The following is a 24,882-nucleotide window of genomic DNA, read 5'->3' on the forward strand; positions in this document are numbered from 1 at the left end:
GGAATTCCTGGAAAGATGGCTCAGTGGTTGAGGACTCAGGTTACATTCCCAGCACCCATGTGTTTTTGCTCACAACCATCTGTAATTCCGTTTCCACGGCGTCCGGTGCAACCTTCTAATTTCTGCAAGGCACTGATCAGCCATGTGGTACCCAGGATAAACACGTGGCTGAAACACTCATTCACACATAAATAAATCTGGAAGGAGAGAAAAAGGACAAGAGAAATACACTTACCAGTCCTCTCAAACCTAGGCTTGATTCGATTCTCTATAACAATGGCCAGCGCCAAGATCCTCACCTAACCTCCTGGTTGACAACTCTAGGAGCTGACAGCAAGCTCATCCCCATCACAAAATCCACACACTGAGAACTGGATGAGTAGGGATGAACTCGGGACAAGGTTCAGCACTTGGTGCCATCTTTCACAGTTTGAGTATATGCTGTGACAGGGAGCTCTCTTCTGAGATACCCAAAATATGAGAAAGTGCCCTCACCCCACTCCCGAGACAGGATCTCATGTAGCTCAGGCTGGCTTCAAATTTGCTATGTACCTGAGGGTAACCTTGAACTTCTGTCTGCCATCATCTCCCATGTGCTAAAATTGCTACCACATCCAGCTGGATGGCTTGCTTGAGACCAAACCCAAGGCTTTATGCATGCTAGGCAAGCACTGTATAGACTTAGCTGCACCCCCAGCTTAAAGTGCCTTCCTTATATACTCATAGCTTCTGTCTCCAGCAAGGACTCGGCTTCCTTTCACCAACGGAGATACTCAGAGACAAGGAACAAGCCCCACTCAGTCTTTTCCTCATCTGGCCTAGCGAGTGCTATTACAGCTTCCTGGCCATTCACCCCACTGTCATTCCAGATGCTGCTCGGAACATGGTGGCAGGGCCCAATGATCCGGAATGAGTGAACTGTATAGTCACCAAGTGATTGGGGCTAGTGATGCGTGCACCTGCACCGTAGCAGTGGTAGTACCTGCCTGCAAATAAACAAAGATACAATCTTTCCACTAAGCCTAACTTTGGCAGCTACCAGGAGAGTTTGTCGTCTGATAAGACACTAAGTTACCACTTCTACTTCAGTGAAAACCCAGAACCACCAGGTTCTCCTTGATCTTGTTTTGCTTAGAACAGTGATTGTTACTACATTTCAAAATTATCAAACCTTGAAAAGAGTGACAGTGCACACCTTTAACCCCAGAGCTAGACTGGGATCTGTGAGTTCAAGGCCAGTCAGAAACCATCTTTTTGATTTTCAAGACAGGGTTTCTCTGTGTAGCCCTGGCTGTCCTGGAACTCACTCTGCAGACCAGACTAATCTTGAACTCAGAGCTCTGCCTGCCTCTGCCTCCTGAGTGCTGGGATGACAGGTGGACGCTGCCATGACTACCACCTGGCAAAGGGACCATCTTCTTAGCTGTTGTTCTCAGGTAGCTAAGGCTCTCGGTGACCAGTTCTTCCCTCTTGCACCTCTAGTCCAAATAGTTTGTCACTGAGAGCGTGTGAGGAAACCATCATGGAAGCCAAGTGGCATGCCGTTGCCAATGCAGTGGCACAAACATGCATACTCTCAATTCACCCGACACAGGGTCCCCCAGAAGTAGAGACAGCTGCTGTCTCTCTACACTCTCTATGCTTCTGTAGGCCCCTGCATTGCATGAAACACCCCCGAGTATATTACCCACTACCTCTGTCCCTCCCCTTTTCCTCTCTACCTAACAAAGGGGTTCATTCTTTTTTATCACCTCGTCCCAGGTAAACAAGGAGCAATGTTCACTCTTGCTTTGTGGCTTTTGTTGGTTCTAGCAGAGGCTGGTGTGCAAGCCTTAGTGGTTTCTTCTGTGCTTCTGTTTAGGCAGCTGGTTTCATCTCCAGGGTGCTGGGGAGGGAGGGCTGGGCCTTTTCTGATTGTTCTCTTCCCTTTATCTTGCTTTCAGTACTTAATCTTGTCTGTGGTTCAACCTTTCTAGCCACTTGTCCTGTTATCTGGTCTCTGCCACTTGTCTTGTTATCTGGTCTCTTCGGACTACGGTGTTCCCTGAGGGAAGGGACTTTAATCTGTCCTGCTCTGCCCTGGGCTCCTCCACTTCCAGCTGCTGATTTCCTGCCAGGCTGCTGATGGGTGATCAGTAAATGGAAAAAAAAGGGAAGAAATTGATGTGGAGGGGTGGTTCAGCTGGGGCTGTTTCTGTGCTGCTCAACAGCACACACACCCATCCCCAAGCCTTCAGAAATTGTACTTGCTACTTATATATTTTTTTAAATTTTATTTTAGCCTGGCGCCTTTAATCCCAGTGGGAGGCAGAGGAAGGTGGATCTCTGTGAGTTTGATCTCTGGCCTACAGAGGAAGTTCCAAGACTGCCAGGGTTTCACAGAGAAACCCTGTATCAAAAAACAAAAAAAAAATGAATTTTAATATATGGGTATTTTGTCTGAATGTATATCTGAGCACTGTGTGCATGGAGCACCCAAGGACATTAGGAGAGGACGTAGGGTCTTCTGGAACTGAGTTACAGACAGTGGGGAACTGCTCTGTCTGTGCTCAGAATCAAACCTGGGTTCTTTGGACGAGCAGAAAGTACTCTCCAGCCCTTTTTTCTTCCTTCCTTCCTTCCTTCCTTCCTTCCTTTCTTTCTTTCTTTCTTTCTTTCTTTCTTTCTTTCTTTCTTTCTTTCTTTCCTTTTTTGAGGCAGAGTTTTGGTAAATGTAGTTGGCTCATAGGGGTGGCACTAGTAGAAGGTGTGGCTTTGTTGGCATAGGGATGACCTTGTTGGAGGAAGTGTGTCAATGTGGAGTGGGCTTTGAGGCCTCCTGTGCCCAAGACAGAGGTCACTCAGCTGCTTCTCCTGCACTGTGTGTTCATAGACTGCCATGCTTCCTCACGTGGTAATGAACTGACCCTCTGACCTGGGAGTGAGCCATCCCAATTAAATGTTTTCCTTACATTTGCTGTCGTCCTGGTGTCTCTTCAGAGCAGCTGAAACCTCAACTAAGACAGAAGTTGGTTACCAGGGACTGGAGCTCTGTTGTGATAAGCCAGACCATGCTTTTGTCTGGAGGAATATGGACACTGATACTTTGGGTTATGAAAGTATTGCTTAATGGGCCATACTAGCAGGAGCATGGAAGACAGAGGTGCTAAGAGTTATTGAACTGTGGGGGCTCATCTGAAAGGTTTCAGAGGAGAAGAACTTTAGTATGTAGCTTAAAGATCTTTTTTTGTGATATTTTGGTGAAGAAAGTAGCTGCCTTTTGTCCTTGTCTGAAGAGTCTGCTTTAGGCTAAAAGTGAAGAGTTTTGGATTAGATTGGCAGAGGAAATCCCAACACAGCCTAGTATAGACTGTTATGTGATTATTAGTGGTAACTCTAGTGAAGATTTATAATGAAAAGGTGCAAGCTGAGCAGGGTAAATTACAAAATGTAAATTTTGAGGAGAAAACAAAACACACCAGAAAGTAGAATAGAGTTAAATCCTATTTCCCAGGAAATAGACTAATTAAGAAATGGGCTAAAGGGAACAGTGACTTTAGGGCTAAGTTTCTAATTTGTGAGAAGAAACTAAAGAAAAGCTTAGAACTGGGTGTGGTGGGGCACACCTTTAATCCCAGCATTCCAGAGGCAGAGGCAAGCAGATCTCTGAATCTGCGACCAGCCTGGTCTACAGAGGAAATTCCCGGGTGGCCAGGCTTAGGCAGTGAAGGACAGAAAGCAGGATGTAATTAGATAAGGCTGCCAGGTTCCTGCCCCAGCAAACAGCTGAGCCTCTGTCTTTAGAGTTATGGGTAGAGGAAATGGGCTATGGAATTTGCCCCCGAGACTAAGGAAAGCTGCTGAGGATGGGCGTGTGTCAGGGGTGTCTCTGAATGGAGCCCAGAGAGACCATTGTGTAAAGCTGTGAGGGAGAAACTTGGATTGTCTTGGAGACCCCCAAGATGTTAGAGACGCCAGAGTGGTGGGGACCTGCTGAGGAGAGCTGCTCACAGGAAGTGGAATTGGCCTCCACTGGAGGAACAGGAGGGAAAGAAGTGTCCAGCAGGCAGAGAGAAGGCTCAATGGCAAAGAGCACTGGCTGCTCTTCCCGAGGACCCACCTGCACCCACATGGTAGCTCACACCTGTCTCTAACTCCAAGATCTGAACCCTCACATAGACATACACACAGGCAAAACACCAATGCACACACACAAAATAAATTAATTAAAAAAAAAGAAGTGTGTTGCAGTCAACAAGGCTGAAAGAAGTTGGAGATCTGAAGAGCGTTTTGACATCAGACGTGGAGATGCAGAGCTTGGAGTTTGCCCACGTTATGATTCTGAGTGAGAGGGACCTTGGCAGGTGGGTCCAAACCACAGTGGATAGAGCCAAGGGCAGGTGAGGGACAGACGTGCTAAGCAGATACAGCTTAAGTGAGGAGTTTATTCAGACAAAGGGAGTAGGGAGGGAAGAGAGAAAGTCCAGTGGTTTCAGGTCTTGTTTTGGTCCAGTATTTCTTCACTTTGCTCCCTTCACTACGTTTTGGAATGATAATGTATATCTTGTGCCATTATATATTGAACTTACATAATCTGTTTTTCTATTTTGATTTTTTTAAAACAATTAAAATTTAAGTACATTTGGTGTTTTGCCTGCATGTATATCTGTATGAAGGTGCCAGATCTTGGAGTTACAGACAGTTGTTAGCTGCCATGTGGCAGTGCTCTTAACCACTAAGCCATCTTTCTAGCCCTTGATTTTGATTTTATAAGGGATTACAGTTAAGAGATTGCATGAATCTCAACTGGGTGGTGGTGGTACGTGCCTCTAATCCCAACACTTGGGAGTCAAAGGCAGGTGGATCTCTGTGAGTTTGAGGCTAGCCTGGTCTACAGGGTGAGTTTCAGGACAGCCAGAATTGTTATACAGAGAAACCCAGTCTCAAAAAAAAAATGGCGTGAATCTCAAAAGGGATTTTGAACTTTGGACTCTTAAACATTGTTGAGACTGTGATAGGTTATAGGGACTTTTGAAGTTGGACTAAATGCATTTTGCATTATGATATTGTTATAAGCTTATGAAATCAGGGAGTGGAATGTGGTAATTTGAATGTAATTGGCCCCATAAGCTCATAGGGAGTGGCACTATTAGGAGTTGTGGCCTTTTTGGAGGAAGTGTGTGTGTGGGGGGGGGAGACACTTTGAGGTCTCCTATGCTCAAGATATCTCCCAGTGTCACGACCATTTCCTCTTGTCTGCAAGATGTAGAACTCTCAGCTGCTTCTCCAGCACCATGTCTATCTGTATGCCGCCATGCTCCCCACCATGGGTGAAAATGTACTGAACCTCTGAAACCACCCCAATTCAATGTTTTCCCTATGAGAGTTTCTGTGAGCTGGGCGGTGGTGGCACACGCCTTTAATCCCAGCACTCGGGAGGCAGAGGCAGGCGGATCTCTGTGAGTTCGAGGCCAGCCTGGTCTACAAGAGCGAGTTCCAGGACAGGCTCCAAAACCACAGAGAAACCCTGTCTCGAAAAACCAAAAAAAAAAAAAAAAAAAAAAAGAGGTTTCTGTGGTCATGGTGTCTCTTCACAGCAATAGAAACTCTTAGACAGTTTCTATGTATAATCTCTTTCTGCCCAGCTATAGGCCAATCAGTGTTTTATTAACCAATGAGAATAATGCACTTTTACAGTGCACAGATTGTTCCACAGCAACGGGGGCGCTGTCTCTGAGGGTCTGATGCTACTTGAAACTTCTGTGGATTCACCATAAGTGCTCAAGACTGGCAACCCAAAGAAGTCTCTCTCCTTTCCTATGGATATTTCCTTTTCTTTCTTTCTCTGTGTAACAGCCCTAGCTGTCCTGGAACTCACTTTGTAGACCAGGCTGGCCTTGAACTCACAGAGATCCACCTGCCTCTGCCTCCTCAGTGCTGGGATTAAAAGTGTGTGCCACTACTGCCTGGTTTGGACATTTCTAACTGTCAGCTTTTTCTACAACTGAGTCAGGTTCAAGTCTACCCAGAGCTCTCAGAAAAGGCCTCTGGTTCCTGTCCTGGCAGCCACATGGCTAATCTGCTTATACCCTTCCTGTGAATTCCTAGTCAGGCTGGAAGGGTTCTCACCCTGCTCAAGAGAAACACAAGAGGCTGGAGAGATGCTTCAGCAGTGAAAAGGACTAACAGCTCTTGTAGAGGACCTAGCACCTACAAGGCAGCTCACAACTCTCCGCAGTTCTAGTTCCAGATAATCCAGTGTCCTTTTCTGGCCTCTGAGCACACTGCACGCATGTCATACACAGACATATATGGAGGCAGAGCACCCATACACACAAGTAACAGAATAAGAACACAGGGGTCAGACTCCACTGAAGTCAAAGTCACACTCCTGTTTCCTAGTTGTGTGGCATTTTAGGGTGCTGTTGTTTCCACCCACTTCTTCGTCTGAGTAATGACTTACCTAACACCTGCCTTGCTGGGGAGCGGAAAGCAGGTGGAACAGAGCGTTCACAGCCTTTACACAACAGTCACTGCTCCTCATATTTGTTGTCATCTACACAGACAGGTTATGAGTCGACAGACTTTGTACGAGGAAGCAGGGGCAGGAAGACAAGTGTGAACTCTAGGACAGTCTCTGTTCACAGTGTTGCTGGAGAGGAAACAGGGACTGAGACTGGTGGCAGAGAGAACGGTGAGCCCAAACAGAAGCAAATGCGGAGGGATTTGGGGCTTACGGGAGTGGGTGTGGGAAAGATGGAGGGCTGTGTCCCTCGTCCCATCTCAGCTCTCCAGCATACCAAAGGAGATGCCCAGAGTCCCAGCTCTAGTCAGACCCGCTCAGAAGGGCACAGCATTCATGTCTGTCTAATCTCATTCTCAGGTCTGCACATGTGGGGCCGATGGCCAGTCCTATCCTCAATCTTCTCTCCTTCAGCCCTGCTGTTCCCTCTCTTCCTCTCTTTCCTCCCCTAGGTTCCTTCCCTGCTACCCTCCTGCTCTGAGAGTCTCATTGTATTCCAGACTGGCTTTGCACTTGTCATCTTCCTGTCCCCCGAGCAGGGGAGTTCCAGGTGTCTGCTACTTCCCTAGGCATCAGACCGGCTTTCTAACTATCCACTCTGCTTATTCTGCCTCTGAAGTTGTTCTACACCCTTCCCTAAGTATACATCCTCAGTACATTATTTCTTTTTCATTTTCTCAGACAAGGTCTTTTTTTTTTTTTTTTTTTTTTGTTCCAGACAGAATTTCTCTGGGTAGCCTTGGCTATCCTGGAACTCACTGTGTAGACCAGGCTGGACTTAAACTCAGAGAACTGCCTGTCTCTGCCTCCTGAGTCCTGGGATTCACGGTGTATACCAACATACCCTGCTACAGACAGGGTCTTAACTATGTAGACCAGGCTATCCTTGAACTCACAGAGATGGCCAACATCTGTCCCCCTGGTGATGGATTAAAGGCGTGTACCACCATGCTTAGCTGCTGCTGCTTCTCCTCCTCTTCTTTTTATTGGTTTTTCAAGACAGGGTTTCTCTGTGTAGTCTTGGCTATTCTAAAACTCATCCGTAGACCAGGCTGACCTCCAACTCACAGAGATCCACCTGCCTCTGCCTCCTTAATGCTGGGGTTAAAGGTGTGCGCCATCACTACCCTGGTGTCCCATGTCTGGCCATGTTTATCCACATAGGCCTGAGAAAGCTTTAAAAAGGAAGTTCAGAACAGAGCTTCCTGGCGACCGCCATCTAAGGGGTAGGTTAGGTGTTGTACGGAAATGCCGCTGCATGCAGGCTGGAGCCAGCTGCCAGTGCCACGTGCTAAGCTGAACCACGTGGTGCTTGACATAGCAGTTTAAGATTTGTCTCATGGGGTCAGAGAACATTGCAGGTGCTCAGTAAAGACAGATCCAGACATCCGGGTGGTGGTGGCACGTGCCTTTAATCTCAGCACTTGGGAGGCAGAAGCAGGCAGATCTCAGTGAGTTCGAGGCCAGCCTGGTCTACCAAGTGAGTTCCAGAAAGGGTGTAAAAGCTACAGAGAAACCCTGTCTCAAAAACAAACAACAACAACAACAACAAAAACACAACAAAAAACCCCAAACAAACAAAAAAGACAGATCCAAACAAACAATAAATAAAAAACCCTCTAAGCTGATTATAGTGTGTTTAAAAATATGCTTAGGCTTAAAAAAGAAAATGGGTACAGAAAGTTATAGAAAAAAATAGCTTATAGATAATAAGATAAAGTCTTTAAAGAAATATTAAAATAGGGGCTGGAGAGATGGCTCAGTGGTTAAGAGTACTGACTGCTCTTCCAGGGGACCCGGGTTCAATTCCCAGCACCCACATGGCAGCTCACAACTGTCTGAAGATCCAGTTGCAGGGGATCTGACACCTTCACACCAATGCACATAAAATAAAATTAAATAAACCATAAAAAATATTTTAAAAAAAGAAATATTAAAATAATATAAAAAGGATAAGCTACATAAATATGGGAAATACACAGAGTCTGGATCCTATGTGGTGTCTTGTTTTTATATTTTTTTGATTGCTGATAGTGAATGACAGCTCCTGAGAGATGTGGCATTTTAAGAGGGACTGCTGACTTACACCAGCCTAGAAACTTTAGGAGTGCCCTAACTTTAAAGTGAATTCAAGAAAATGTATTGCGTTAGGGGAGAGGTTATGCTTTTGGTTCCAGAGGAAACAAATGGCTATGAATTTGTTCAAAGTTAAAGAGAATCGGGTTTGATAGGAGAGACCTCCTGAAATCTTGACCACAGACATAAAGAAATAAACCTAGGAAAGCTACAAGACAGAGCAAGGGGACCAGATACCAATGAAAATGGGTGGCCCAAGTGATCCAGCCTCTCAGAGTTGCAGTTTCCTCAGAGTTCTGCATCCAGAACAGCTTCAAGGCGACTGGCTAAGATGGTCCAGCCTCACAGACTACTCCAGCCAGAACTTGAGATAAGCCCTGCACTTTCCCAGTATACAGAGACTGGACAACAAATGATACAGCTAGTGCTCTCAGGACTTGACCATTATCCTAATTTTCTCTGGGTCCCCTAAAGATGCCAGTGTCTGCAGACAACAAGAAGCAGTCTAGAGAACACAACGCCCACATTCCCAAGGGATGGGAGGGTGGTTTTGATAATTTGGTGGGTTATGGATATTTGTCTTTGTTTAGTGGGGTAGGTTACAAGTTGCTATTGGTCATGGTAAGGAAAAAAATCTAATCAACGGGGGCTGGAGAGATGGCTCAGTGGTTAAGAGCATTGCCTGCTCTTCCAAAGGTCCTGAGTTCAATTCCCAGCAACCACATGGTGGCTCACAACCATCTGTAATGATGTCTGGTGCCCTCTTCTGGCCTGCAGACATACACACAGACAGAATATTGTATAGATAATAAATAAATATTAAAAAAAATCTAATCAACGGAGATTAGATTCAGGGATGTTGTTCTGAAAAGAAAAAGGGGAGATATAGAGATGATAGGATAAAAGATTAGATTACTGAATCTACTTTGTTTTTTTAATTCATTTTTTATCTCATGTGCATTTGTGTTTTTGCTATGGCTGTCAGGCCCCTGGAACTGGATTACAGACATCTGTGAGCTGCCATGTGGGTGCTGGGAATTAAACCCAGGTGCTCTGGACGATCAGTCAGTGCTTAACTGCTAAACCATCTCTCCAGGCCTAAATCTACTTTCAAACTAAAAAAGCAACTACTAGTCTTAAATATTTTACATTGGTATGGATTTTTTGTATATTGATAGGAATTTAAGATGATTCTGTTATACTGTATACTATATGCTGTATATGTTTCTACTCTTGTTTAAGTTGTTTTTATATATTGATACAAATTTAAGGTTATTTTTGTTAGAACATACTATACATGCATTTCTACTCTTGTTTAAGGTATTGTACTTATGCTTATTTAAAAATGTAATGTAAATTTCTAGTCCTTGAAAGTTATTATTATAAACTATTTAGGATAAGAAATGCAGGTTTGTTAACCTATATCAGTCAAACTTGTAGTCACGTTGGGTATGTTTTCAAGGTCATTTAGCAATGTATTTTAGCTAGAGAGATGATCTTCAAACACTTTAAAGACCTATAGAATATGGTATGACGGTGAGACACATCTGTTCCTGACAGCACCAATTTACCTCAAAAAAAGGATGGTAAGTATCAGAGAACCTCCATATGGAGTTTGCTTTCTTAGGGGCCAAAACTAGCCATGGGGCAAAAAAACTGCCCTTGCCTTGACTGCTGACAGTGTGCTGTCTAGACTGGACAAGCAGGAAACAAAGGAAAGTATCTGCTTAACTTTGCCAGGACAAGATAGGATAGGACAATCCTTCAAAATTCCTGCTTCACAGAAAAGTCTGTCAGATATTCTAGGTCTGTAGGTCAATGATGGATACCCCAACATTACAGAGAAACCTTGGGTGGTTGTCCAGGCAACCAGCTGTTCTATAGTTTTGGAAGTTGTTTGATCTACACTTCCTGTTTATTCAGGTAATAGTATATCCTTCTCGGGTCTCTGATGGGGTTGAAGAGAAGACAGTTATAGTTGCAGTTTTCTTTGTTACCAAATTCAGAAAAGAAGCTCCCAAAGGAGGTATAAAATGTATAGGGTTGAGAGACATGAAAGCTTAAATTGTTTATCTAGGAGAATGTTTTGAGGTCTAAAAGATAGTTTTGATTTAGTAATACAAGTTATGATAGAAAAGGGTTTAGGGCTGGGCGGTGGTGGCACACGCCTTTAATCCCAGCACTTGGGAGGCAGAGGCAGTTGGATCTTTGAGTTCAAGGTTTGAGGCCAGCCTTGGACTACAAGAGCTAGTTCCAGGACAGGCTCCAAAGCTACAGAGAAACCTTGTCTCAACAAACAAACAAACAACACTAAAAAAGAAAGAAAGAAAGAAAGAAAGAAAGAAAGAAAGAAAGAAAAAAAGAAAGAAAGAAAGAAAGAACAGGGTTTAGATATAAAATTTTGGGCTAAAGCCGGGGTGGTGGCGCACGTCCTTAATCCCAGCACTTGGGAGGCAGAGGCAGGTGGATCTCTGTGAGTTCGAGACCAGCCTGGTGTACAAGAGCTAGTTCCAGGACAGGCTCCAAAGCCACAGAGAAACCCTGTCTCGGGGAAAACAACAACAACAACAACAACAACAAAATTTTTGGGCTAAGCCAGGATAGATACAGTACTTTCTCCAAATTTGCTGAATACAAACAAACTAGACATTGTAAATGTAATTTGTATCTGATAATTTTTGCTTGTTTGTTTTTTTGAGTCAGGGTTCCTCTGTATAACAGTTAACAGTCCTGGCTGTCCTGGAACTCACTCTGTAGACAAGGCTGGCCTCAAGCTCACTCAGATCCTCTGCCTCTGCCTCCCAAGTGCTGGGATTAAAGGCGCGTGCCTCCATCACCCAGCTGATAATTGTTCTTATTGTATATGGTTTTACTGTATTTCTTTTTTTATTTAGACAAAAAGGGGAAATGTGGAATATTCCTTTACACTGTGTGAGGATGTCACTGTGACTGATTTAATAAAAAGCTAAATGACCAATAGTTAGGCAGGAGGTATAGCGGGGACTCTGGACAGAGAGATCTCTCAGAAGAAAGGTGGTCGGCAGCCAGTTGGAGAGGAAGCAGGATGGGGAGTGTAGAATAAAAGTAACCGAGCCATATAGAAGATTAAAAGGCGAGCACCACCACTGCCCGGCTAAAGCATCATCTCTAAAGTGCTGCAGTACCTTCTGATTGATTTCTGCTGCTGCTGTTGTTTTAAGACAAGGTCTTACTATGTATAGCACTGGCTGTCCTGGAAGTCCCCATGTAGACCAGGCTGACTCACAGAGATCTGCCTCTGCCTTCCTTTTGAACCTGCGGCCTGCCTTGGAAACTGCAACCTGCATCTTCTGGTGTGCTGTAGTCAGGGGTGTGTGTGTGTCTCAGGACTAAAGGTACAGTTCTTTCTCTGGCAAAGCCAGCAATGATAGCAGCCACTGGTCTTCATGGTTTGCCTCTACTTTTCTCTTCAGCTTTCCACTGTGTTTTAGTGGCTTGGAATCACCAGTGGTTCTCAGATTAGGTCACCCCCCCCCCCCACAATGGTTTTTATACATGCTGCTTCCTGTGCCTAGCACATCTACCTTGTTCAGGCATTTTTAAGATACTACTCAGGTGCCACTTCCTGTGGACCCTTGGACCCTTCCCCCTGCAGGTTGGATTAGATACCTTCCTGAGGGCTTCTAATCATGGCAACTGTCCACTTAACTCTCTGCCAGCCTTGAGTCCCTATTTGAGAACTCGGCACATCTTTTTATCAGCAGAGCTGTGTCTCATCCCTTTAGCTGTCCTTCAAGTTTGCTGAATGGACACAGGTCACTGATAGCCTGGGTACAGTCTCTGGTAAGCTTAAATACAGGGTGTATGCTAGCACTGGTTACCAAGACTGAGAAGAATAGTGGATTAGAGTCCTGCTTCGGCCAGGTGAGGGTTGAGATGGTTGTAGGACCTAGGTGAGCGTCTAGTGCTGGGATCAAAGATTTGTAACCTCCTGTGAAGAGACAGCAAACACAACAATGCACTGATGACTTCTCTGAGAACTTGGCAGAGGCCTGGCTCACAGACAATGTCCTGGGAGGTGTGTGTGTGACAGGATAGCTACTAATGCTTTCCTTGGATACAGCAGTTGGGAGATAAAATAAGTATTTTCAGTATTGCACATTATGGTGGCACAGGTCTATGATCCTAGCATTCCAGTGGCTGAGGCAGAAGGATCACGAATTCAAGGCCAAGCTTGGCTACATAGTGAGATTGTCTCAAAAAGTAAAACACAACACAACAACAACAAAAAAACAGACACACAAAAAAAATGGGGGTAGTGGATAGATGGCTCAGTAGTTAGATCTGATGCCTGGGGCCTATACACGTGCATATCCATATGCAAACACACACACCTACTCACAATTAAAGATAAATCTCTGAGGGATGGCTCAGTGGTTAAGAGCACTGACTACTCTTCTAGAGGACCCAGGTTCAATTCTCAGTACCCACATAGCAGCTCATACCTGTCTCTAACTTCCAAGATCTGACCCCCCTCACATAGACAAACATGCAGGCAAAACATCAACACATATAAAATAAAAATTATTTTTAAAAAATCTCTGAAAATTTTAAATGGAGCTGGGTATGATGGCACATACCTTTAATCTCAGCACCAGGGGAGGCAGAAGCAGGAGGATCTCTATGAGTTCGAGGCCAGCCTGGCCTACAAGTGAGTTCCAGGACAGCCAGGGCTACATAAAGAAACCCTGTCTTGAAAAAAAAAAACAAATACCAAAACCAAACCAAACCAAAATTAGTGGTGAGCTAGTTCAGCAAGTAAAGGTGCTTGCTGCTAAACCTGATGATTTGTAGGACCCACATGTAAGGAGAAAAGCAGCTCCTTGAAAGTGTCCTCTCATCTCCACACGTGTGCGCAACACCCCCCACCAAATGTAATAGAAGTCAGTGTAGAGTTGGTGCAGCCGACATAGGTCTTCTTTACCTGCTCACCAAAATGCACCCCATCCTTAGACGAGGTCTGTGACAACCTGGGGGCTGCGTTTCTTCATCTTAAGGTCTAGGCCAGCACTGCTGTCTCCTGCTTGACAGAAGGAACTGTTACTGCACAGCTTCGATTCTCCGTTCCTCCATGCTTAAGAGAAAAGCATCTTTTGTGAAGGGGGATGAGCAGCTGTTGTAGGTGTTATTCTGAGTGTACAGCTATCATTGTTAGCAGTTGTGACTGTTTCTAGGACCCTCAGGCTTAAGCCTGTCAGTTCTGGATGTTCCCTCGTAGGAGGGGGGAAGGATCATTGGACCCCAGTGAGCCCAAGTTCCCGTTGTCTCAGGCTAGGCACTGAGCGAGGGCCAGGGAGCAAGGCAGGAAGACCCTTGACTCGGCAGCCCAGGTCAGCAGGGCCACAGCCTGAAACGAGATATGAATGACAGCAGCTCCGTTGAGACTCTCCCGGGCGTCACTGCTGGAGATACAGCTTTATAAGTCATCCCGGCTCCCGTTTCCCATGGGTTTCAGGGGTCATGGCCAATTCTTTCCCAGCCAGCTCACCAGTCTTCTCTGGGGCACTTTCCCCAGCCCTCATTGGCTTCTGGTTCTCAAGAGTTAAATACTATTAACCAGCCAGGAAAGTCTGTCCCTCAGCCGGTTGGGCTCTGGATTTTTCATAGCGGGGCTTCTAGGCACAGGCTATAGGAGTTAACTGTCAGTCTGCCCATTTGCCGCTGTTTCTTGGGTCTACACCTGCATGGTGAGGCCAAGTTTTGTTCCTCTTTCGTGTGAGCCTTCATCTTGGGTACCTCTAGGGAGGCTCTGTGTCTAGGCCCCTGGGAGTGTAGAAGAGTTACACCCAGGACATTGGTAGTGGTGGCTAGTTGGTTTTTTTTTTTTCCTTTGTCTTTTGAGACAGGGTTTCTCTGCATAGCTTTGGAGCCTGTCCTGGAACTCACTCTGTAGACCAGGCTGGGCTTGACCTCACAGAGATCTGCCTGCCTCTGCCTCCCACGTGCTGGTTTGTCAGAGTACTTTATCACAGCCGTGGGAAACAAAACTAGGACACTGACCCCATCTCAGGTCAAGGAACAACAGGAAAATAACTCAACAGACAGATCCAGGCTCCAAGCCATCCTCCAGCCAGAGCTAAGACCACTTGGACTTAGAAGGGAAGGATGGGTGTATATGCCTTGGGAAGTGGGGTCTGACACAGGAGCAGTACCCACCCTTCTGGGCAGCCACGTTCACTCCTGTTCCGTAGTGAAGGGACACAGAAGCAAACTCCTTTCCATTCGTGCTCCTGGCTTATTCTGTCTGCTGAGGGTGGACAGTGGCAGTAACAGAGTGAGGGGCAGAAGCACAAGGCAGTTGGTAAGAAATCACCAGTTTATTGAATGAAAAAACCCAACATGGCCCCAGTCTTCCCACCCCACTTATTCTCAGGCCCAGCCAGGAGACACTCTGGACAGTAGGGCTGGGCAGTGGAGAAGGACGTGAAGAATCTAGGCTGTGGAGAAGGAGAAAACATGTCCCAAGTGCAGTTTCGTGCCACACTGCTAAGAAGCAGCCAAAGGGCAACAGAGAAGCTCCAGAGGTGCCGGGGCATGGAGGCTGAGCTGGCTCTGTCCCTTCTCAGCCTCTCCTCAAGACACTGATAAGGAGGCTGAGGTAGGTCTGGGACCCATCCATGGCAGAGAGGGAAGGCAGCTGCCGGGGAAGACCTGGTGGAAATGGGCTTCTTTCCGCTGCCCTGCCACGGAGGAAGTAAGGAGACAGAGCAGTGAAGGGGAGGCAAGCTGACACAGGAAAGGGAGACATATGGCTGGATACGAGTCACAGACAATGTATGTTGGGGAGCAGGGCTTGCTGCCTCCTACCTCATGAAACCAGTTATCTTAGGTGGGAGGATGGGAGGCAGAGGAAGGAAGGAGCCTCAAGGACAGGACCTGTGCACAGGACAAGTTACCCAACCAGAAAAAAAAAACCCAAAAAAACAAAAAGAAATAAAACCAGACACCACTCAGGACACAAGACACCCACATGGACTTGAGGTGACAGGAAATCGTGCATGGGAAGAGAACTGGGAAGGCCCCTCCATCCCAGAAACGTCAGGATGCTTAGATGTCCCCCCGACTCTACTGGGAAACTGTGGTGCAGGTGAGGTCGCAGGAATGGTAGGAGGCCCCAGCCCTGTAACAGTTATCATGTAGGGGAAGGCAGGGTGTGTAGCAACTAACAGAAGAGCCTTGGAAATTGAGAGCCTGGTGGCCAGGCTATGGTAAAGTGCTGGGCTGTCTCCCTGTGTACCAGTGCTCCAGAAAGGGAACTGGTGCTGCAGGGGTGAGTGATGGGAAGGACGGTTCAGATTATCCAATTATAGGGATTATGGGCACCAGAAGGCAGAACCACCCAGCTCTGGGCCTAGAACAGGATGGAGGAGGGTAGTCCAGAGAAGGGCTGGGCAGTGAGAGGGGAGGGCTGCATCCCCAGTGGCAGTGTCCGTCAGGACCGGGCATATAGAGGCAGGCCCCAGTGCTGGGAAAGGGAGGCTGGGCCGGGGCTTGCTCGCCTTTCCCTGCCTGCAGGTAGTGAGGCTGGGTGGCAGTGCCAGGAGGGAGTGGTTGGGAGGCAGGGTCTCAGGTGGTCTTGCTGCCACTGAAGAGGCCCACTGGAAAGTGCTTGACATGAGTGGGCCACTGGGCAGCCAGCTGGAAGAACTTGATGTCACTCCACTCCACTCCATCGATGGACACTAGGTGACAGAAGAGAAAGATTGGGGCTAGCGAACCATCTCCCTCTCCTCCCTCCCCTGCTCTCACCACCACCGCACCTCTCAGCATGGTCTGCTGCTGCTTTGCAGAGCAGATGAGGCGGCTGATGCCCTCGATGACCTGGCTCTTAGAATCCACCTCCTTTTCCCGGGGCTTCTTGCTCAGGAAGATAGTGGGCACTGGAAAGGCAGCGGGAAGCACCTGTCACAGACTTGGAAAGCAGCCATCCCTTTCCTTCCCAGCCCATCTGCTTCCTTCTTGCTGGGGATGGAGAGGTAATGTGCTCCCCAAGCTCCCTGGCCCTGCTGTTTGTAAGGAACTCTAAACTCCTGTGTCACTTTGCTAAAGGTTCTGCATTTCTGCCTGGGCCTATCTTCACCTGCACAGTGAGGCCGTGGGGCTGAGGAGTGATGAAGTGGCAGGTGTTTTCACTACCCCCACCCAACAAGTGGAAGTACTCCCGCTGGTTCTACTCTGGGAGGAGGGTAGGCAGGGCAGGCCCCTGCTGAGCTGCTGGAAGGTCCCTATGCCAGTCTAGTGGTGAGCCAGGCGTGCAGCCCTTGGGAGAAATCTGGGAGGAGGAGAGACTCCCAGAGGCACAGCTGCTCGGGAGCTCCTATAGGGGCAGATTTGGGGTCATACAGGACATACACTGCAGATACACACAGCTACAGTGTGATGTAACTCTCCTGGAGAACAGGACCCACGACTACTAAACAACTCTGCTCTGGATGCTTTAATCTCCCTGCTTATTCACAATTGGCTGTATTCTCCTCCCCACGTGTGTGTGTGTGTGTGTGTGTGTGTGTGTGTGTGAGACTACTGTGAGGTAGTGTCTCATTATGTAGTCAGGCAGCCTTGAACTTGTAATTCTCCTGCCTCGGCCTCCCAAGGGATTACAGATGTGTACCTCCAGGCACAGATCCTCATCAGATCTTTCGTTCCGGAAGCTTCCCTGGAATGCCTTCCATCCCTTGGCATGAGTGTTCTGCTCTAAAACCATGGTGGCCATGGAGGCGGCCATCCCATATCCATCCTGAATACAGTGGCCTTGTCCTCTAGGTGATGCAGAGCTGGCTTTTGGGTCTTAGGCTGATCTCAAGATCTACATACTAATACACGCATCCTATCCAGAAGCAGATTCCTGCCCAGACCCTAGGACAGGGACTTGGAGGGAGGCCACCAAAGTCTGCTGGCCTGGTGTCCTCCCTGGCCTACCTTTCTTTCTTTCTTTCTTTCTTTTTTTTTTTTAAGTATTTATTTATTTAGTATACAGTGTTCTGTCTGCACATATCCCTGCAGGCCAGAAGAGGGCACCAGACCCCATTACAGATGGTTGTGAGCCACCATGTGGTTGCTGGGAATTGAACTCAGGACCTTTGGAAGAGCAGGCAAAGCTCTTAACCTCTGAGCCATCTCTCCAGCCCCATGACCTACCTTTCTTGTTCTTCTCTTTGGTGACAACAGTCATTGCCATGGTGCCAGAAAGTTGGGCTTCTCCTGCATGTGGCAGGCGAGAAACCTGCACCGAGCGGAAGACACTCTTAAGAGTATTCTTTGAGCTGGCATCCCTCTTGTCACCTTCTCGCCTGCGTTCCCCGGGGTGGCCCAGCCAGTAGTCCACCTGAAGGCCAATCACATCCCCATATGGGCTATTTGGGCTCCTGGAGAAGTGAAATGAAAACAACATGTTGGCTTTGAACTCAATGCCTAACCACATGGGAGCAATGAGGGATGGAAGATACTGCTTTTGGGAGCAGGAGATGGGGAGGAAGGCCAGCCAGCTGGCTATGTTTCTGCCAGTGACATAGAACCTGCTCATGTGGGGGTGGAGAACTGGGGTGATTTGAGAACAAAGCCCAAGTCACTGTGAGAAAATCAAAACTGTCACAAAATGAAGGAAGCAGAACAGAAAGATTTATAAAAGTGTACACTCATACACAAACACACATGCACACACACACACACATGCAAGCAAAGCCAAGGCCCAGAGTAGGCAGATGGCTGGAGAGAAGCAGTGGGCAGGGGCTGAAGCAGCACCATGGCTTCACAGCCGCCTTGGGAGCCAAGGGATGCTGCCCTGCACTTTTGGTTATGTACGACACTTTTAGCTCAGTGATAATTTTAGCTCCTGGGGGAAAATGGAGTGTTTTCTTGAAAGAAGGCGTCAGACACAATAGGTATCCAGGCTATGAAAGTCATCTGACTTTTCCTTCTGCTGGTGGCTCCATTAAAGACAAGCTTAAACTGGATGAGAAAAGAGGTCAAGGTAGGGGTTGGTTCAAAAGTCCTGAAATCCAAGTTGGACAAAAGCCCTTCATGCAGTGGACGAAACAGGAGAAAGGAGGCTTCCTAGAAGTCACTGCTGAGGCAGAATGTGGCTGTGTTCCTAAACTGTCTCTTCCATGGACAGCAGAAGACCATGAAGGGGATGTAAGGAGAAGGGCTGGACCCTAGCCCAGGGCCCATTCCTTCCTCAGAAGAATAGTCGTGGGCACACCTGAAAACCTACTGGGAACGCTTCCCCATTGGTAGCTGTGAGGAAAGGAAACAGTGAAGACAGAAGAAAGAGTGAAAAGATGTTGGATACTGTGCCTGGCCACACCTAGCTTTTCTTTGCTCTCTACCTCATTACTTAGGCTTGTCCCCCTTCAGACATGGCAGAAAAGCAGCTTGCTGGCCATCTCCCTCAATTTTAAGTACCTGGAATCCTAACGTCACCTCCCTCCCACCACTCCCTGCAGTCTCAGTTACATGGTCTTTGCCATCTCAACATTGTAGGCCCAGCCTGGAACCTCCTGTGGCACAGGTACAAAGAGGGTGTCAGCCACTCTGAGGCAGTTCCCATACTGACAGTGCTGTTGCCAATCAGGCCTCACAACATCCTTGTGAGCTGCTAGTTCACCTCTGCACACAGCAGAAACCAAAGTTCAACAGCACAGGATGGGGAGCCACCTAACCCAGGCATCCTTGACTCACAATCCCATGCCATTCTTCCAGCTCCAGCACAGTGGTTCCCAACCTTCAGAATGTGCTTTCTCGTGCTGTGGTGACCCCAACCATAAAATTATTTTCATTGCTACTTCATAACTGTAATTCTCCTACTTTTATGAACTGTAATGTAAATATCTGTGTTTTCTGATGGTTTTAGGTGATCCCTGTGGAAGGGATTGTGACCACAGGTTGAGAACTACTGCCCTAGGTCCTGTAGGAAGCTACTTGAACCATACTTTAATAGCCCACGAGGGCCAGAGACTCTGTCAATACAGCCCCAGCTGACCCCACAACAATGCAGAGAAGACAAAGCAAGAAGCGTCAAACTTCACTGAACTTTCTTGCAATGTCTCAGTCTCTGAATTTCAATCTGTGCCAGTGCTCTCACCCAGGTGGCTGTGTTGTGCCAGTGTGCCATGCCCGAGAAGGGAGTAGGCCTGGCTAGAGGAACATGGACAGACAGGGTTGGGAAGAGCCTTACCCCACAATAGCGAGGGCACTGCTCATGGATGGGGATGAGGGAGGGGTTGCTGTGGCATCTCGGCTCAGGCCTGAGCTTGAGGGTGGTGATGTGGAGGGCACAGTAAGGCTGACCACAGGTGAGTCGTCTCCATCGCCTGTCAAAGGGACAAACACAGTTGGTCACTGGTGGCAGGAAGTATGCTTTCCTTTCAGGGGACCCTAGGGCACCTTGAAGGAGCGGGGCACATACCTTCTTATTCAACTCAACCAATTACACCCCGGAAGATGAAAAGTGTGACCCTCACTCAGAGTAGCAAAGGAGCTTTAGCTCACCTGCAGTGGACGGCGAGTCTTCAACAAGCCCCACTTTCACAACCTGGAGGGAAGGGACATGTATTAGGTCCTCTTCCAAGTCCAAATCCACTTGTTTACAGATGGCCAGCACCTCAGCCATGACCACATGGTGTTTTGTCAATAACTAAAAATCTTTACATATCTGGAACAGTCTAGTATTTAAAATGATCCACCCCCACCAAAAAAAAAAAAGGAAAGGAGAAAAAAGAATAAGAGGTCATGGGCTCGGTAGTAAAAAGAGGCTGCAGGTTCCATCCTTGGCACCATAAAACTAAAAGAAAGAAAAGAAGTCAAGTTCTGTGAGGTGGCCATAAGACTTGGCATTCCTTCTCTGGGGGTTAGGGCAGAGACTACTTTGAGGGCAGTGTCCTGACCTTATTTCTTCTAAGAGCAGCCTGGCAGGGGCCTAGGAAACTGGTCTGTGTCAAGGCAAGTGAGCTGTGGGTGTAGATACAACGTTCCTACTTCCCACTTTCCTGGAAACTGAAGTAACCTAGGAGGGATGTCTCAACAATTTGACATGGACAGAGTATTCTGGAAAGGATGGAGTGGGCCCTCCAGTGGCCAGAAAAAAGATACAGCTAGAGGCAATGTGGCTAATATATTCTTGTGTTCTAAATGACAGGTGTGTGTGTGGAGGGGTCTGGGGTCATGGCACTGGGAGACAGCCTATGTAGCAGAACAGTTGGGCAGGAGGCCAAGGGCTGGGGCTGCTACAGCAGAGATCATGTGCCTTTTTCAGGTGGCTCCTGGAGGATACTTTGGGGCTTCCTGAATACATAGCTACCCCCTCTCTAGTTCCCCTGGCAGTTTGTGAGGCTGCTAGTTAATCCATTTTTTTTTCTTTTGAGATGCTGCAAATGGAACCCAGGGTCTTTTATGTCTTTTTTCCTTTCCCTTTTGCTTCAAGTTAGGGTTTCTCTGTGTAGCCCTGGCTGTTTCGGAACTCACTCTTTAGACCAGGCTGGCCTCAAACTGAGATCCGCCTGCCTTTGCCTCCGGAGCGCTGTGATCAAAGGCGTGCACCACCACTGCCTGGTGCAGAACCTAGGGTCTTATGCATGTGCTCTGTGACTGAGCTATGACTGAAAACTTTATTTTAAATGTCTCACTTGGTTCTGAGAGTCCAGAGACTGACAATTCATGTTCCCAGTTTCTTGAAGGCAGCAGCTATACTGCCAGCCCGGGTGGCAGCCAGGATTCTGAACTGCTACGAGCTATGGGAGTCTTCCAAGGGCTAAGGAGGCAGTGAATAACTAGGTGGCTGGAAAGGTCAGTAAGCCTGCTGATCACCCTGGATGTGACCACTCAGGACATCCTTACATGTCCTGCAATCAGGACAGGGACAGTTAAACCCAGGCCTGCTTAGCTCTTCCCCTATAAAGACTGTGAGATATTTTCAAGATTATAGGATATAAAAGTCAACTTTGGGGGCGGTGGTGGCTCACGCCTTTAATCCCATCACTCGGGAGGCAGAGGCAGGTGGATCTTTGTGAGTTCGAGGCCAGCCTGGTCTACAAGAGCTAGTTCCAGGACAGGCTCCAAAGCTACAGAGAAACCCTGTCCCGAAAATAAAAAAAAAAAAAAAAAAAAAAAAAAAAAAAAAAAAAAAAAGAGTCAACTTTGAAGGGCAATCAGAATGTCCTCTGAATGGAAACACCAGTTTTTAGCCCTCTGTAGGGTTAGAACTCCTAGGTTCCTGAGATCAAAACACTGATAAAAAAAAAAAATCAAAGGTATTCTTCCTTTATTTCAAGATAAATTCACTTGCATTTCACTAATCCACTAGTGTACACATCTGCATCAGAGAGGCTTTTCCTTAAGGTCAACCTGTGAGGCAGCTGGTTCTAGACTTCTCAGAATGCCAAGGTTTCATTATTTCTGAGGCCACTTCGTTTTCTCTGAGCCGGGAGAAGCCACACTGTGGACTGAGCTCCAGAGATACACGACCCCAAGTTCATGGCTCGGTACAATAAATAGGAGACACCAATAACTAATCTGGGGACAGTTCTTGATTAGGGAAAGGATGTTGCTCTGTAATTCTAGCATTTAGGAGGCTGAGGCAGGAGGATCACAAGTTCAAGGCTAGCCTTAGCTAGAGATTCTACTGCCTCTGCTTCCGGAGTTCTGGATTGAACAGTGTGTGCCACCATGGACAGCCTTTTCTTGTATGGAAGGAAAGCAAGAAGGCTGGGAGGCTGGGGTTGGAGGAGGGGAGCAAGTACGTACACCAATGAAGGGAATAAACTTCTGATAGGAGTCTTCGTCAGGGCTGTTGGGAAACAGGAAAGGATTGCAATTAGTGGGTTTGCAAGAGTGCCGGACAATTAAGCTCCCCACACTGAGTTCTGCTCAATGGGGTCCAGAACACACGGCTATAGCTTCCTGTCACACTGCAGGGAGGCCACTCCTTGAGGACAGAATGGAGAGCACAGAACAAAGGCAAACAGCACTGCTCGGACTTGCCAACTGATTTTAATCACTATGGAGGAAATAACTGATCGACCTGCAAGGAGGCTAAGAAGTCAGGCATGTCCTCTTGTCCTCTATGACAGGAAGTGGAATTGTGGAAAAGGAAAATATGAAAAACGAAAGGATTCAAGGTTCCTCTAACTTACCCAATCTGTTTTTTGTCTGTTTTTTCCTTTGGTTTTCTGAAACGGTTTCTCTGAGTAGCCAGCCCATGCTGTCCTAGAACTCACTCTGTAGACCAGGCTGGCCTTGAACTCAGAGATCCACCTGCCTCTGTTCCCGGGTGCTAGGATTAAAGGTGTGTGCCACCACCATCTGGCTACCCAATCCGTTTTTTAGAAAACTCCTGTTAGACTTACAACTTATGCCTGCAGGTTAACATGGCTTCGGCCACAGGCAGCTGGTGCGTTGTGGCTGCTCCATTGACATACTGCATCACACGACCCACCACATCCAGTGGCTCTGCAGAAAAGCCAGGAGGGACGTGTCCATTTTAGTGTGCAGCTATACAGACCCTCAGAGAGGCCCCTAAGTCCCCAAGGCAGGGTCCTCAGAGCTGAGATGAAGAAAGGATTCTAAGATCCTCTTGGCCATACATCAAAGGACTCATAAACCAAAGCACAGTCTTCCCTGACCTTAGCTGTACTCTGTTGCTAGCATCACCAGTGGATGGTATGGGGATACCTGCTGGCACAATGTAACTCATTCAACAACAGACTATATCAGTGGCATTCCCCATTGCCTATTTCATCTCTACAAGCAGAGCTGGCCCACGTACCAGCCATATGACCTCCTTACTTTTAGCTGTAGGCAGAAGCTATCCTGAGGAGAGGGTCACACAGGGTATACCTACATTAATGAATACCAACTGGGAAAGGGGTAAGAGCTACAGGAATGGGAATAAGGTTGCTCCCCACCCTCTTCAGCTGCATGGGGGAACCAGAAGCCTCAGTCCCTGAGAGTTTCCTTTAGGGACCTTACCTGACACTGGGGGCTCTGAGCGACTGAACAGGTCTCTCCAGGCAGAATCAAGGAAGGTGCTGCTATATCTACTATCTACTGAGCCCAAGTATTTGGCCACTGGATGAGAACCTGGCAGATGGAAAACCAGACAGAGTAAACGGTTAGTGGGTAGAATAAGGGAAGCAGCTATCCCCAGCCAAGGTTCAGCCTTTAGTTTCCCTGATCAACTCCCATTCTGCAGGAACCGAGTCTGCTGACAAAGTCTCCTGAATGCTGCCAGACTTTACCTAGGGGAATGATGAGGAAGCGCATGTAACCCAGCCAGTCCGGCGTTTTGCTGGCAAGGGACTTGACAAAGAACCGGAGAATGGAGCTCAGATAACTCTGGCTGCCCACAGCTGCCACCTTGACCGGCCTCGGCATGGATGAGTTACAGTTGCAGCTAAGGAGAAAGGGGACACACACCATTCTTAAGTCTCAGGCCTCAAGCTCTGACTTCATGCATTTCTAAAAGCCATGGGGACGCATGCCAAGAAACAAAATGATACAAGGAGGCATCAAGCATGTGCTGCTCGAGAGGGAGGCAGCTTCCATGGAGGAGGCTGATGCTACAAGGACAAGGTGCAAGTGCTGCCTGTGGGGCCCAGAACCCTGGAGTCTCCTTGCAGTGTCACCTGGGAAGATGTGACAGGGCCTCCCTCAGATGGCCCTGGAGAGGGAAACAGGATCCCATTAAAAAACAGAATGTTACCATTGAGGGAAGGAATTTAAGGTATTTTTAGAACCCTGGATTCTGTTCTTTATCTTGGGCTTATGAGAAAGACGAGCAAGCCAAAGTGAGGCATGAGTCCAGGATGTAAAGGTGGCAGGGGCAGAAGGTTCAGGAGCTGATATTCTAGGGGCTTTGAGCACTACTGCTGGCTCTGTCTCTAAGTACAAGCTGGAGCTGCAGCTTCCTAGCCTGAGAATATTGCCATTGCTAGAATTCAGGGTTGGAAGGCGAGGTAGAGGAACCAGAAAACATTGTAAGAAGAAAAGCCAGAGCCCTTACTAGCGCTGAATCCTAGTGAGCAGGGCAGACAACACGGCCTGGACCTCCACTATTGAGCAGGTGCATACAACAGGCTTCCTCTGGTCTTGGAGCAGTTCAGCCACATACTGCAGGGGAGGAAAACAGGGACATAGGTAAGCCACATCACTCCCCACAGATGCTGAGAGGTCAGGCAAGGCCTAGACTGAGCTGTAGAGCCCCTGTCCTCTGGCAAAGATAGTCAGGTTTCCTGGCTATGTGTAAAAAAAGGGCACAGCAGAACGCCATG

The 24,882-nt window shown here is 47.5% G+C and overlaps 1 protein-coding gene across 4 annotated transcripts in view; it reads right to left on the minus strand.

The window, feature by feature from the left end:
- Window positions 1-14,919: 14,919 nt before the first annotated feature.
- Pacs1 (phosphofurin acidic cluster sorting protein 1) overlaps window positions 14,920-24,882 on the minus strand; it is a 132,665-nt gene continuing 122,702 nt past the window's right edge. For all 4 annotated transcript variants that reach the window (XM_050137339.1, XM_050137342.1, XM_050137340.1 and 1 more), the window contains exons 15-24: window positions 24,615-24,721; window positions 23,851-24,005; window positions 23,582-23,692; window positions 22,960-23,062; window positions 22,358-22,400; window positions 20,108-20,150; window positions 19,794-19,929; window positions 17,756-17,982; window positions 16,378-16,497; window positions 14,920-16,299 (exon numbers count right to left, since the gene is read on the minus strand). In XM_050137339.1, coding sequence (XP_049993296.1) covers window positions 16,184-16,299; window positions 16,378-16,497; window positions 17,756-17,982; window positions 19,794-19,929; window positions 20,108-20,150; window positions 22,358-22,400; window positions 22,960-23,062; window positions 23,582-23,692; window positions 23,851-24,005; window positions 24,615-24,721 — 1,161 coding nt within the window. In that variant the 3' untranslated portion in view covers window positions 14,920-16,183. The remainder of the gene's footprint in view (window positions 16,300-16,377; window positions 16,498-17,755; window positions 17,983-19,793; window positions 19,930-20,107; window positions 20,151-22,357; window positions 22,401-22,959; window positions 23,063-23,581; window positions 23,693-23,850; window positions 24,006-24,614; window positions 24,722-24,882) is intronic.

This window comes from Alexandromys fortis, unplaced genomic scaffold (assembly GCF_014885135.2).
Source record: "Alexandromys fortis isolate MF-2015 unplaced genomic scaffold, M_Fortis_MF-2015_v1.1 scaffold_3, whole genome shotgun sequence".
NCBI lineage: Eukaryota > Metazoa > Chordata > Mammalia > Rodentia > Cricetidae > Alexandromys > Alexandromys fortis.